We start from the raw sequence: 15722 nt of genomic DNA, 5'->3' as shown, positions 1-15722 counted from the left end.
ATCACACCACCGCCCTCCCCCCGCCAGCCACTTTTCTCCCTTGGTGTCCATACATTTGTTCTCTACATCTGTGTCTCCATTTCTGCCCTGCAAACCGGTTCATCTGTACCATTTTTCTAGGTTCCACATATATGCGTTAATATATGATATTTGTTTTTCTCTTTCTGCCTTACTTCACTCTATATGACTGTCTCTAGATCCATCCATATCTCTACAAATGACCAAATTTCGTTCCTTTTTATAGCTCAGTAATATTCCATTGTATATATGTACCACATCTTCTTTATCCATTTGTCTATCGATGGGAATTTAGGTTGCTTCCATGACCTGGCTATTGTAACTAGTGCTGACATTGGGGTGCATGTGTCTTTTTGAATGATGGTTTTCTCTGGGTATATGCCCAGTAGTGGGATTGCTGGGTCATATGGTAATTTTATTTTTAGTTTTTTAAGGAACCTCCATACTGTTCTCCATAGTGGCTGTATCAATTTACATTCCCACCAACAGTGCAAGAGGGTTCCCTTTTCTCCACACCCTCTCCAGCATTTGTTGTTTGTAGATTTTCTGATGATGCCCATTCTAACGGGTGTGAGGTGATACCTCACTGCAGTTTTGATTTGCATTTCTCTAATAATTAGTGATGTTGAGCAGCTTTTCATGTACCTCTTGGCCATCTGTATGTCTTCTTTGGAGAAATGTCTATTTAGGTCTTCTGCCCATTTTTGGATTGTGTTGTTTGTTTTTTTAATATTGAGCTGCATGAGCTGTTTATATATTTTGGAGATTAATCCTTTGTCCGTTGATTCGTTTGCAAATATTTTCTCCCATTCTGAGGGTTGTCTTTGCATCTTGATTGTAGTTTCCCTTGCTGTGCAAAAGCTTTTAAGTTTCATTAGGTCCCATTTGTTTATTTATGTTTTTATTTCCATTTGTCTAGGAGGTGGGTCAAAAAGGATCTTGCTGTGATTTATGTCAAAGAGTGTTCTTCCTATGTTTCCTCTAAGAGTTTTACAGTGTCCAGTCTTACATTTAGGCCTCTAATCCATTTTGAGTTTATTTTTGTGTATGGTGTTAGGGAGTGTTCTAATTTCATTCTTTTACATGTAGCTGTCCAGTTTTCCCAGCACAACTTATTGAAGAGACTGTCTTTTCTCCATTGTATATCCTTGCCTCCTTTGTCATAGATTAGTTGACCATAGGTGCGTGGGTTTATCTCTGGGCTTTCTATCCTGTTCCATTGATCTATATTTCTGTTTTTGTGTCAGTACCATACTGTCTTGATTACCGTAGCTTTGTGGTATAGTCTGAAGTCAGGGAGTCTGATTCCTCCAGCTCTGTTTTTTTCCCTCAAGACTGCTTTGCCTATTCGGGGTCTTTTGTATCTCCATACAAATTTTAAGGTTTTTTGTTCTAGTTCTGTAAAAAATGCCATTGGTAATTTGATAGGGATTGCATTGAATCTGTAGATTGCTTTGGGTAGTATAGTCATTTTCACAATATTAATTCTTCCAATCCAAGAACATGGTATATCTCTCCATCTGTTGGTATCTTTAATTTCTTTCATCAGTGTCTTATAGTTTTCTGCCTACAGGTCTTTTGTCTCCCTAGGTAGGTTTATTCCTAGGTATTTTATTCTTTTTGTTGCAATGGCAAATGGGAGTGTTTCCATAATTTCTCTTTCAGATTTTTCATCATTAGTATATAGGAATACAAGAGATTTCTGTGCATTAATTTTGTATCCTGCAACTTTACCAAATTCATTGATTAGCTCTAGTAGTTTTCTGGTGGCATTTTTAGGATTCTCTATGTATAGTATCACATCATCTGCAGACAGTGACAGTTTTACTTCTTCTTTTCCAATTTGTATTCCTTTTATTTCTTCTTCTTCTCTGATTGCCATGGCTAGGACTTCCAAAACTATGTCAAATAATAGTGGTGAGAGTGGACATCCTTGTCTCATTCCTGATCTTAGAGGAAATGCTTTCAGTGTTTCACCGTTGAGAATGATGTTTGCTGTGGGTTTGTCATATATGGCCTTTATTATGTTGAGGTAGGTTCCCTCTATGCCCACTTTCTGGAGAGTTTTTATCATAAATGGGTGTTGAATTTTGTCAAAAGCTTTTTCTGCATCTATTGAGATGATCATATGGTTTTTATTCTTCAATTTGTTAATATGGTGTATCACATTGATTGATTTGCGTATATTGAAGAATTCTTGCATCCCTGGGATAAATCCGACTTGATCATGGTGCATGATCCTTTTAATGTGTTGTTGGATTCTGTTTGCTAGTATCTGGTTGAGGATTTTTGCATCTATATTCATCAGTGATATTGGCCTGTAATTTTCTTTTTTTGTGGTATCTTTGTCTGGTTTTGGTATCAGGGTGATGGTGGCCTCATAGAATGAGTTTGGGAGTGTTCCTTCCTCTGCAAATTTTTGGAAGAGTTTGAGAAGGATGGGTGTTAGCTCTTCTCTAAATGTTTGGTAGAATTCACCTGTGAAGCCATCTGGTCCTGGACTTTTGTTTGTTGGAAGATTTTTAATCACAGTTTCAGTTTCATTCCTTGTGATTTGTCTGTTCATATTTTCTATTTCTTCCTGGTTCAGTCTTGGAGGGTTATACCTGTCTAAGAATTTGTCCATTTCTTCCAGGTTGTCCATTTTATTGGTGTAGAGTTGCTTGTAGTAGTTTCTTAGGATGCTTTATTTCTGTGGTGTCTGTTGTAACTTCTTCTTTTTCATTTCTAATTTCATTGATTTGAGTCCTCTCCCTCTTTTTCTTGATGAGTCTGGCTAATGGTTTATCAATTTTGTTTATCTTCTCAAAGAACCAGCTTTTAGTTTTATTTATCTTTGCTATTGTTTTCTTTTTTTCTATGTCATTTATTTCTTCTCTGATCTTTATGATTTCTTTCCTTCTGCTAACTTTGGGTTTTGTTTTTTCTTCTTTCTCTAGTTCCTTTAGGTGTAAGGTTAGATTATTTATTTGAGATTTTTCTTGTTTCTTGAGGTAGGATTGTATTGCTATAAACTTCCCTCTTAGAACTGCTTTTGCTCCATCTCATAGGTTTTGGATTGTCGTGTTTTCATTGACATTTGTCTCTAGGTATTTTCTGATTTCCTCTTTGATTTCTTCAGTGATCTCTTGGTTATTTAGTAACGTATTGTTTAGCCTCCATGTGTTTGTGTTTTTTACGTATTTTTCCCTGTAATTGATTTCTAATCTCATAGCGTTGTGGTCAGAAAAGATGCTTGATATGATTTCAATTTTCTTAAATTTACTGAGGCTTAATTTGTGACCCAAGATATGATCTACCCTGGAGAATGTTCTGTGCACACTTGAGAAGAAAGTGTGATCTGCTCTTTTTGGATGGAATGTCCTATAAATATCAATTAAATCTATCTGGTCTATTGTGTTATTTAAAGCTTGTGTTTCCTTATTAATTTTCTGCTTGGATGATCTGTCCATTGGTGTAAGTGAGGTGTTAAAGTCCCCCACTATTATTGTGTTACTGTCGATCTCCTCTTTTATAGCTGTTAGCAGTTGCCTTATGTATTGAGGTGCTCCTATGTTGGGTGCATATATATTTATAATTGTTATATCTTCTTCTTGGATTGATCCCTTGATCATTATGTAGTGTCCTTCCTTGTCTCTTGTAACATTCTTTATTTTAAAGTCTATATTATCTGATATGAGTATTGCTACTCCAGCTTTCTTTTGATTTCCATTTGTAGGGAATATCTTTTTCCATCTCCTCACTTTCAATCTGTATGTGTCCCTAGGTCTGACGTAGGTCTCTTGTAGACAGCATATATATGGGTCTTGTTTTTGTATCCATTCAGCGAGCCTGTGTCTTTTGGTTGGAGCATTTAATCCATTCACATTGAAGGTAATTATCGATATGTATGTTCCTATTACCATTTTCTTAATTGTTATGGGTTTGTTTTTGTAGGTCCTTTTCTTCTCTTGTGTTTCCCACTTAGAGAAGTTCCTTTAGAGCTGGTTTGGTGGTGCTGAATTCTCTTAGCTTTTGCTTGTCTGCAAAGCTTTTGATTTCTCCATCGAATCTGAATGAGATCCTTGCCGGCTAGAGTAATCTTGGTTGTAGGTTCTTCCCTTTCATCACTTTAAGTATATCATGCCACTCCCTTCTGGCTTGTAGAGTTTCTGCTGAGAAATCAGCTGTTAACCTTATGGGAGTTCCCTTGTATGTTAATTGTCATTTTTCCCTTGTTGCTTTCAATAATTTTTCTTTGTCTTTAATTTTTGCCAGTTTGATTACTATGTGTCTCGGCATGTTTCTCCTTAGGTTTATCCTTCCTGGGACTCTGCGCTTCCTGGACTTGGGTGGCTATTTCCTTTCCCATGTTAGGGAAGTTTTCAACTATATTCTCTTGAAATATTTTCTCGGGTCCTTTCTCTCTCTCTTCTCCTTCTGAGACCCCTATGATGCGAATGTTGTTGCATCTAATGTTGTCCCAGAAGTCTCTTAGGCTGTCTTCATTTCTTTTCATTATTTTTTCTTTATTCTGTTCTGCAGCAGTGAATTCCACCATTCTGTCTTCCAGGTCACTTACCCGTTCTTCTGCCTCAGTTATTCTGCTATTGATTCCTTCTAGTGTAGTTTTCATTTCAGTTATTGTATTGTTGATCTCTGTTTGTTTGTTCTTTAATTCTTCTAGGTCTTTGTTAAACATTTCTTGCATCTTCTCGATCTTTGCCTCCATTCTTTTTCCGAGGTCCTGGATCATCTTCACTATCATTGTTCTGAATTCTTTTCCTGGAAGGTTGTCTATCTCCACTTCATTTAGTTGTTTTTCTGGGGTTTTATCTTGTTCCTTCATCTGGTACATAGCCCTCTGCCTTTTCATCTTGTCTATTTTTCTGTGAATGTGGTTTTTGTTCCACAGGCTGCAGGATTGTAGTTCTTCTTGCTTCTGCTGTCTGCCCTCTGGTGTATGAGGCTAAGAGGCTTGTGCAAGTTTCCTGATGGGAGGTACTGGTGGTGGGTAGAGCTGACTGTTGCACTGGTGGGCAGAGCTCAGTAAAACTTTAATCTGCTTGACTGCTGATGGATGAGGCTGGGTTCCCTCCCTGTTGGTTGTTTGGCCTGAAGTGACCCAACACTGGAGCCTACCCGGGCTCTTTGGTGGGGCTAATGGCAGACTCTGGGAGGGCTCACACCAAGGAGTACTTCCCAGAACTTCTGCTGCCAGTGTCCTTGTGCTCATGGTGAGACACAGCCACCTCCCGCCTCTGCAGGAGACCCTCCAACACTAGTAGGTAGGTCTGGTTCAGTCTCCTATGGGGTTACTGCTCCTTCCCCTGGGTCCCGATGCGCACACTACTTTCTGTGTGCCCTCCAAGTGTAGAGTCTCTGTTTTCCCCAGTCCTGTCAAAGTCCTGCAGTCAAATCCCACTAGCCTTCAAAGTCTGATTCTCTAGGAATTCCTCCTCCCATTGCCGGACCCCCAGGTTGGGAAGCCTGACATGGAGCTCAGAGCCTTCACTCCAGTAGGTGGACTTCTGTGGTATAAGTGCTCTCCAGTTTGTGAATCACCCACCCAGCAGTTATGGGATTTGATTTTATTGTGATTGCACCCCTCCCACCATCTCATTGTGGCTTCTCCTTTGTCTTTGGATGTGGGGTATCTTTTTTGGTGAGTTCCAGTGTCTTCCTGTCGATGATTGTTCAGCAGTTAGATGTGATTCCGGTGTTCTTGTAAGAGGGAGTTAGAGCATGTCCTTCTACTCCACCATCTTGAACCAATCTCAGGTTAGATAATTTCTAAAGGTTCTTCATGTTCTAAGATTCTATGAGACTGTTCTATGTGAAATACCTAGAAATCAAGAACCAGTTTAACCTGAGGTTTCTTTCCATCCTAGATAGAAGAATCTGAGAACATTTGCCCTCATATGTAACAGTGGCATATAAAGTAATATAACTTTTTAGGAAAGTCGTTTGACGATGTGTATCCAGAGCCATAAAAATGTTTACACCACCTTGACCTCGAAATTCCATTTCTGAGGATTTAACCTAAAGAAAAAATCCAATAATTTAAGAATGCCAAGGGAACAGTTGTTTTCATAGTATTTTATTGAGGTAAATGGCACATCCTTAATGTTCAAAAATATGGGAATAGTTAAGTAAATGGTAAATAGTAAATCCACTTAATGCAACATCATGCACCCATAAAAATAAAAATTATAAAGCTGCTGATCCCATCATACTTGAAGTGACTTGAAGTGTTTATGGCACTGGGTATACAGTCAGACAGTACAGAGATACTCTTGGGTTGTAGAATCTTGAGTTTGTTTTCTGACTCTGCCCCTGGTTATGACTTTAGACAAATTGCCTCATTCCTCAAAGCCTCAATTTGCTTATTTATTTAAAAATATATATAAAATTTGGGTTTTTATGAAAATGAGATTAAATAATACCTGTAAGGTGCTTAGTGTTGTGCTTGACAGACAGCTGACCCTCAATAGGTATTGTCTATTGTTGTATATTATGTAATATTATATAGAAAACATTCCTCTTATTATTAGTATTATGATAGGCAGAACAATGCCCTAAAAATGTCCATGTCCTAATCCCCAGATCCAGATCTTGTATGGCAAAAGGGACATTGCAGATGTGATTAAGTTAAAGATCTTGACATGAGGAGATTATCCTGAGATACGTGGCTGGGCCCAATCTCATCACATGGGTTTTTAAAATCAGAGAAGCTTTCCTGGATGTGGACAGGGGATGATAGAACTATAGAAAAATGGTCAGAGATATGCAATATTGGCTTTTAAGATGGAGAAGGGGGGCCACAGCTAAGGAATGTGGGTGGTCTCTAGAAGCCACAGTGGGCAAGGAAATGGATTCTCCTCTACAGCATCCAGAAGGAACTCAGCCCTGCCAACACCGTGATTTTAGCCCAGGGAGACCTAGGTCTGATTTCTAACTTTAAAAGATAATATATTTGTGATGTGTTACCATCAAGTTTATGGTAATTTGTTACAACAGCAATAGAAAACTAATATAGGTATATTATATACCTACTAAGAGTAGCTGACATTAATACTACTACTAATTAGTATTGAATAGTTACAACATTAAAGACATTGTCCACAAAGACACTGAAGTCCACAAAGATGTGAGTGACATTGTCACTTCTCTAAGGAAGTTCACACACTTTAACACGATATTTAATAATATATTAAATAATAATGTTATTTTATAAATAACACTACAGTAATTTTGGTATTCTGAGTGATTGTCATTGAATTCCTTAAAAACAAATAACCCTAAAGAACCCTAAATCTATTATTCTCAAAAACGTTGGGTTAATGATTTGCTTAGAGCAGACTTAGAGAATTCAAGACTGAAAGATACTGCTGTAAGCAAAAAAAATTAAGAGAACCTTCATTTCTGACCACAGTATTTATAATACATGACTCCTGTCTGCCCAGAGAAGGAAATTTGGGGGTATGTTGTCTACAGTGTGCTCAGATGATGTGTTTTTTTGGTTTGTTTCAGAAATCCTTTCATTATCTTAGGCACAGGTTGGTGCTTTAGACATTTTGCCAACATAAAGTCTATTATATATAAGATTTCTTTCAAAATAGAAAAGCACTCAGAAAGAGGTCAGGGGAGAAAAATAGCTTTTTTTCCCCAAAAAATTATTCTAAATCTAAAATTAAGCTTTCAAAATGTTTCCTTGTATGGGTTACACATTAAGAAGAGTTTGAATGTGTTCTCCCAATCCATGTGGATTGAAAGTTGTTAGACTATGGAAATTCTTACTGAAGAAGAAAAGTGAGAGGTAGACAGTTTATTTAAAAAATCCCATAGTAACCAATAATAATCAGAAAGAAGCAGGAACTGAAGCTGTGCAACCTCCCTCAGGATGGAATCATCCACCTGTCTTTCTGTAGCCCAGTAACTGCCTTTTGCCGACATGCACTCAGCAAGTGGGTTTGCTGGTGAGAATACAGTAGAGATCCTGTTCCCTACCTCCCCCACTCACAGTTTGCTGATTTCTAATCACGCTAGACTGATTCATGAGGAAAAGTAAAGATGTGGGGCAAACGTGTGACATCAAGTCAGATCCTACCTGTTTCCCATTACCTCACCAGATCCTAGCACTTTCCCCAAGAAGTGAATCGTGAGAGCTGGCAGGATTTACTCTTAATAAATCTACACACAGAACTATGCCATCAATTTTCCTTTCTCTTCAATGGTGTGCCTTTCCTTTTCAGAAAGTGATATTAAGCTTTTAAATCTTTCTAATGATTATCCTTCTATTGCGACTAGACTTTACTGGGCCCTTGTTCTCACTTTCTCTTTATTGTCTTTAGATGCCTGAGCTTCAACCAGGGCTGCCTGGCTGGTTGTTCCTGTCCCCGTGAAGAGTTCAGCTAAAGGCTTAGTAATCAATTGCGCGTCATCAAAGTCAGCTAGATAATCGCACAACTCCAAGCCTCAAACATAATTTTCAACTTATTTTTTAAAGTTCTTTTATCAGTTTGCATTCATAGCTCTGAAAATTGCGACAACAACAACAAAAAATCACTGTGTCCCAGCACTCTCACCCCACTCTCTTCTTAATATTTCTAGTAGAGCTGCATGAAATAACACAACCTTTGTTTTGCACATTCTTCTTTTATATTTTATTTATGTATAAACATGACCCTGAAGTTTTTATTTTTTAAGCAATATTGTGGTTAGTAACCTAAAAATATAACACATTACACGTTAGAAAAAGAATATTTTACAGTCTATTATGTATAGTAAATTTTTTAAAAAGCTCTAAGGTGAAGAAATGAAAATGTGAGAAAAATATTCATGAAGGGGAATATGGCTGAGGAATTGTGTTCCTTTAGGACTTGTAAGAATAGACATATTTCAGTACAAAACTTCTGTTCCTCTTTTAAAGTTTTGGAAGAAAGTGGAACTATTATATTATGGTAAAATACTTGGTAAGTAAGTTATCAATATAATCTTTTTCTCAGTAAAAAAATGCTATTCTGTGGCATTTGGAAAAATAATCTGCCTTCTACTCCAGTGATGGACAGTTCTGGTTATTAGAACATTTCTTCCTTCTGTAGAGTTGACATCTCCACGTGGTAATTTTTATCCATTGATTTAGCTCTGTTCTCTAGAGATACAAAGAATAAATCTAATTCTTCACTCAAAAATTAATAATAATCTGCTTTAAAGACACAGTTTAAAATTTTAAAGGTCATGAAGGCCCAATTAAAAAGAGGAATAATTGTGAAAAACTGTTCAAGCTCACTTTTAATCAAACAAATGAAAATTTAAATCACAACAAGGTGATATTGTTTAACATTTATTAGAACATTCACAATTTTAAATAATAGTAATGTACCTAATATTTGTAAGAATTTGGTTAAACTACTCTCTCCAGTGGCTGTTCATGGAATGAATTAGCACAAATATTCTGGAAACAATTCGTCAGACATTATAAGAACCATTAAAAATTTGCTCCAGTAATCTATTCCTTGAAATTTGTCATCAAAAAAATCCAAAAGAAAGAAGAAGATTAAATACTCAAAGATGTCTTTGCAGGCTTAAGTGTAATGCCAAAAAATTTAAAACCACCTAAATTCCACCATTCCAACAGGGAATGGTCCTATGGTATAAACGCAAGGCATTTATACCTTAACTGAGAAAGAAGCTTCAACCATTTAAAATTACAATTAAAAACCTAGGCAGCAATACAGAAAAGGTTTACATTTACTATGATTACAACTGTATAAAATTATCAATTTCTTTTTGTTTTTTAATTAATTTATTTATTTTTGGGTGTGTTGGGTCTTCATTTCTGTGCGAGGGCTTTCTCTAGTTGTGGCAAGCGGGGGCCACTCTTCATCGCGGTGCGCGGGCCTCTCACTATCGCGGCCTCTCTCGTTGCGGAGCACAGGCTCCAGACGCGCAGGCTCAGTAATTGTGGCTCACGGGCCTAGTTGCTCCGCAGCATGTGGGATCTTCCCAGACCAGTGCTCGAACCCGTGTCCCCTGCATTGGCAGGCAGATTCTCAACCACTGCGCCACCAGGGAAGCCCAAATTATCAATTTCTATAGCACAGACACATGCATCCAAATGAAATACAATTGATTTACTTCAAAGGGGTAAATTGAGATTGCGAGAGTTTTGTGTGTGTGTGTGTGTGTGTATGTTTTCTTTTTCTGTCAATGTTATATCATTTGTGCTTTTAAACAATGAAAAACTGAGGTTTGGGGAAAAATACCTTTTCAGAATGAAGCAGTTGTGGTAGATAATTAGGGAGCACACTAAAAGCTTCTACCTAAACAAACTTACCTGCATTAAAGTATATATATTTATTTTCAAAAAAAGAGAAGTCCATATAAACATATAACAGTGATTCTCCCAACCGCTTAAAATGGATCTTAATTTATTCCATGCAAACTCCAAGGGGCCAGTGAGTATATCCAGCATCTCTCTTTCGTCAGGTTACACAGTAAACTCCGCCACTGTTTCTGGAGATGTGCTCTACATTGCCGGACAGCCACGGTACAATCATACAGGCCAGGTGGTCATCTACAGGATGGAGGATGGAGACATCAGGATTCTCCAGACACTCCATGGAGAACAGGTAAACTTCAAAATCGTTGTTTTAAATTAATCCATTCACACTCTATCTATGTAGATTGAACTGTCTGTTGTCCTAAACTTTTTAAAAAACAGTACCCCCATATTCAACATGCACTGTGAACAGGGCCCCATGTTAAGTTCCTCGGAGGAATGTAAAGTGTCTGTGTCTTTAGCATCAGTAATATTTCAGCTGGATGGAGGTAGGTGTAGGATGTGTAGATAATGATGTAGATACAGATGTACAAACATATACACAAGCAAAGAAATCTAAAACATTAATAAGCATGAAAGTGCCAGGGCCACAGACAGTAAATTCAGAACATAGAAAGATTCTTTTAAGCTAGGATGGTACAGAAAGTCTTAATAAGAGATAAAATGTGGGCTAGTCTAGAAGAAAGACAGAATGTAGATAGGTAGAAGGCGCAGTGAAAGAGCCAGTGGGGCCCAACTGTGTGAGGTTTTGAATGGTAGACTAAGGAATTTGGATTTTCCCCTGGAGGTGATGGGAAATAATTTGTAATGTGTAAAGTCAGAGAATTCTCATTAGATAATGTTGAATATTAAAAGTAGTTTAAGAAATTATATATGCAATATACTAACATAAGTATATATAAATCTTTCCTAAACTGAAAGAAACATCTATGCTATTGTTGGTTATTGTTAAATGGTGATAATTTGGGTAATTTTTATTCCTTTCTTCATAGTTTTCTGCATTTTCCAGGTATTCTAGAATGAGATGTTATTCTACATTCCTCATAGGATGGGGGCGTTCTTGGGCTTCACTAAATATTCCAACTCACTAGACTACCCCCCCACACACACTCACACAAAGTACTCAGAAGGGCAGGGCAGCACCAGCCTCCCTCCCCTATAGGAGCCCTGGAAGCAATCCAGCTCAACAGCACAGCTGAGGTGCCAAGAGACAGACACTTAAAGCAGGTGCAGGAGCTGCCCTGGCTTTAAAGCCCTACAGGAGCCAACATCTTTTATAACAGCACCATAGACATAGCTTCCCCGGGTCCTGCTAAAGGCATGCAGTTAGAAGAGTGACTGCAATCTAGGAAGCCCAAAATATGTTATCTCCATCGGGTGTTTATAGTTCCACCCAGCCTAAATGCAATGTTCCAATCGGAGGTTTTTTTCACCACACTCAATGTTGCTAAGTGTTATAGCTGAATATGATGATCTTATTTCCAGGGGGACAGAGTTAGAATAAACCAAAGGTCAGATTCTCTTTTACCAGCTGAGAGGGTGTTATTAGCCCTTTGACAACATTTATAATCAGAAAATGCATAAACAATAAAAAACAAGGCTTTTGTTGGAGCTGAAGGATGAGACGAGAAGGACCTGAAATGATAGATCAACAATAAAAATAGAAAAGGAAGGGATGTGGCAGACATAAATAAGGAAGAATTGACAAGATTGTAAAAGAAACCATTTGGATGACATCTTAGGCCCATTATCACCCTATTGATTGTCTCTAAGACAGGAAGTGTAAAATTTTGTGAAAAAAATTGCTTATGAACGCTTGAGGAGAGTATCACGAATAATGTAAATCATGAGTGATTTGAGTTTCAAGCCTGGGAGTCTGGGAGAAAGATGGCACCATGATTAGAATGTCAGCAACTCATGAAAACAAAAATAAACAAATGGGACCTAATTAAACTTAAAAGCTTTTGCAAAGCAAAGGAAACTACAATCAAGATGAAAAGACAACCCTTAGAATGGGAGAAAATATTTGCAAACGAATCAACGGACAAAGGATTAATCTCCAAAATATATAAACAGTTCATGCAGCTCAATATTAAAGAAACAAACAACACAATCAAAAAATGGGCAGAAGACCTAAATAAACATTTCTCCAAAGAAGACATACAAATGGCCAAGAAGTACATGAAAAGCTGCTCAACACCACTAATTATTAGAGAAATGCAAATCAAAACTACAATGAGGTATCACCTCACACCCGTTAGAATGGGCATCATCAGAAAATCTACAAACAACAAATGCTGGAGAGGGTGTGGAGAAAAGGGAACCCTCTTGCACTGTTGCTGGGAATGTAAATTGATACAGCCACTATGGAGAACAGTATGGAGGTTCCTTAAAATACTAAAAATAGAATTACCATAGGACCCAGCAATCCCACTACTGGGCATGTATGCAGAGAAAATCATAATTCAAAAAGACACATGTACCCCAATGTTCATTGCCGCACTATTTATAATAGCCAGGTCATGGAAGCAACCTAAATGCCCATCGACAGACGAATGGATAAAGAAGATGTGGTATATATATACAGTGGAATATTACTCAGCCATAAAAAGGAACAAAATTGGATCATTTGTAGAGACATGGATGGATATAGAGACTGTCATACAGAGTGAAGTAAGTCAGAAAGAGAAAAACAAATATCGTATATTAACGCATATATGTGGAACCTAGAAAAATGGTACAGATGAACCGGTTTGCCAGGCAGAAATAGAGACACAGATGTAGAGAACAAAAGTATGGACACTAAGGAGGGAAAGCGGCGGGGGGCGGGGTGGGGAGGATGAATTGGGAGATTGGGATTGACATGTATACACTAATATGTATAAAATAGATAACTAATAAGAACCTGCTGTATAAAAAATAAATGAAATAAAATTCAAAAATTCAAAAAAAAAAAGAATGTCAGCAACTCAAGCAGTTTAGATATTTTTTAAATGGTATTTGGTTTTAGACATGTTTTCTGTAACAGTGAGCACAAATCTAAATGGTTGCAGGTGGCAGGGAGGTAAGCAAATAAAAAAGCTACTGGACAGAAGACAATAGGAAGTGGGAGCCATGGGCTGGGCAGCTTGTGAACCATCTACGGGCTTAGCCCCTGCTCAGCTTCAGACGGCTATTGCCATGTGGGAATGAAGACCCAATATTGCCAGATCTTACAACATTTTATTAAACATTTGAAATTAATTCAACCTAAAAGCAAAGACCTTTTAAACCTTTCATAAGCCTGTGAGAAAAGGACATTCAAACAATCAATGTCTAGCAGCTGTCTAGCAATGTGTAGAAATGTAGAACTGGGAGTCTTGAGAAGGAGGATGGAGTGAAATTTGCCATTTGAGATAGTGGGAATTGGTAGGGAAGGATTGGTCATCTAAGGGAAGGGAATAGTTACAGGTCTGAACTCAGGGGAGGCCAAAATCTAGGGAATGGAAGGGGAGAAAGGAGCCAGCAAAATGGGAAGAAAGAATGGTCTGTGATACAGTGGCAGAATCAGAAGAGCAAAAGTAAAGTCATGGAAGACAACAGGAAATTTCAAGGAGAAAATTATACAGCACATCGAATATCAAACACAGGTCAACATTTGGAAAGTTATTGCACTTGGATAATGAAGCACAAGTACCCTGGAATTTCCTAAAATTCATCCCTATCATTAAAGAGAAAATACAGTCCTGCTAGAGGATGGTCCCCCAGCAATCCTTTTATATTTCTCTATCTCTCATAGCTGCTGGGACAAGACTTAGCGATTTTGTTGAGTAGACAGTCTTCTAAGACTCTAAGGTGAAATATGTTGCCCCAGTGTTCCAAGATAATTCAGCTCCTCATGGTGTATTTAAACATATACTGAAGCCATTCAGGAATGCCTTCTATTGTTTATTTCATTTATTTCCTTAAAAAATTGCTGTATTATTACTGATCTTTTCTGATTTGTGGAGAAGAGAGGTTAGGGTGAAAGACAAAGGAAATCCTTTCTCTTATTCTCAAGCTACAGAATCTATGACAGCTGCTCATCCCCCAGGAGGGACCTAATATTCATTAGCTTCATGCAAGAGCCAATAAAGAGTTCTCAGGTAGCATCGGTTTCTATATTTCGTTTCCTTTGTCATCTGACTCCCAAATACTCTTCTCAATTGGTATAAGTATGAGAAATGCAAGTTTTTAGTTTCCTTGAAAATTTCTGATGTTCATCAGACTGTTTTGTTCTGTTTTGTTTTGTGTCCTAGATCGGTTCCTACTTTGGAAGTGTTTTAACGACAATTGACATTGATAAAGATTCTAATACTGACATTCTTCTAGTCGGGGCTCCCATGTTCATGGGAACAGAGAAGGAGGAACAAGGAAAAGTGTACATCTATGCTCTGAATCAGGTAATGGTAACTGTAACCTGATAACTTTGGTAGAAATCTGGGAGAATCTTTCTTAAAATTTCAATTAATAATGTTGGTCTAATCTTTCACTCGCTTCAGCAAAAGGAGCAAAGAAGCTTTCAGGGCCATTCTAACTCACTAAATCCTCAGTCTCTAAACGAACATTTAGAATTCTGATAAAGTAGTTCAAACCATTAGATATTTTCTGCTTGTAAATGTGAACTTTTTTAAGAGTATATAGAATAAAGATAAATAAATCTCACTAAATTGCTAAGTTCACAGGGCAACCATTCATGCATGAGCTTTGGTCTAGAGGTGGGTCACATTAACAGTTCAAGCTCTATGTGTGTGTGTGTGAGTGTGCGTGTGTGTGTGCACGCACGTGTGTGTGTGTGTGCGTGCGTGTGTGTGTGTGTGTGTGTGTGTGTAAATGGGGGAAGGGAGAGAGACTGTGGAGAAGCGGTGAATTTTAAGGCAGTGGCACCAAAGACTTTGAGCAAACTGCTATGGTCTTTGGAATACTTCACTCTGCTACAGTGAGATTTTGTTTTTCTGATCCTAACTTTAGACATCATTTGCTAAGCGAAATAATTCTCGATTTCTTCATTAGAAGCATTTTTTGCTGTTTACAGCAAAGTTGGGATGTATCTATTTAGCTTGTTAAATTATTAGAGTCTTTCCCATATTAATTATTTGAAATCATAAATTACATCTCTTTCTTCGTATCATCTTTTTGATTCCTCCTGTCAACATTTTTTGGTCCTGTGCTGTTTTTCCCTTTTTTCCCAAGAAAATGTGTTCCTGTTCATCATTGGTAGCGCTTTCCGTCCTTTATAGGGGAGAACAGAGAGAGACTTTTCCAAAAAGCACAATAATGGGTGAAGAAAGGATAGTGACACGAATTGAGGATTTTAAAATTCAGCTCTTCAGCTTTAAAAAGCTGCTGTGAGTTATGTACT

At 37.7% G+C, this 15722-nt stretch overlaps 1 protein-coding gene across 5 annotated transcripts in view; it reads left to right on the top strand.

Moving 5' to 3' along the window:
• The window catches only part of ITGA1 (integrin subunit alpha 1), a 232324-nt gene that overhangs the window by 157039 nt on the left and 59563 nt on the right, over positions 1-15722 (top strand). For all 5 annotated transcript variants that reach the window (XR_014261953.1, XM_082455868.1, XM_082455867.1 and 2 more), the window contains 2 exons: positions 10489-10631; positions 14620-14763. Coding sequence is in view for 4 of the 5 variants with exons in the window: in XM_082455868.1 (XP_082311994.1) it covers positions 10489-10631; positions 14620-14763 (287 nt within the window). In the remaining variant the exon portion in view is untranslated. The remainder of the gene's footprint in view (positions 1-10488; positions 10632-14619; positions 14764-15722) is intronic.

This window comes from Balaenoptera physalus (genome assembly GCF_965194825.1).
Source record: "Balaenoptera physalus genome assembly, chromosome: 3".
NCBI lineage: Eukaryota > Metazoa > Chordata > Mammalia > Artiodactyla > Balaenopteridae > Balaenoptera > Balaenoptera physalus.
Note: the sequence above shows the minus strand (reverse complement) of the source record. Positions and strands in the feature narration are given on the sequence as shown.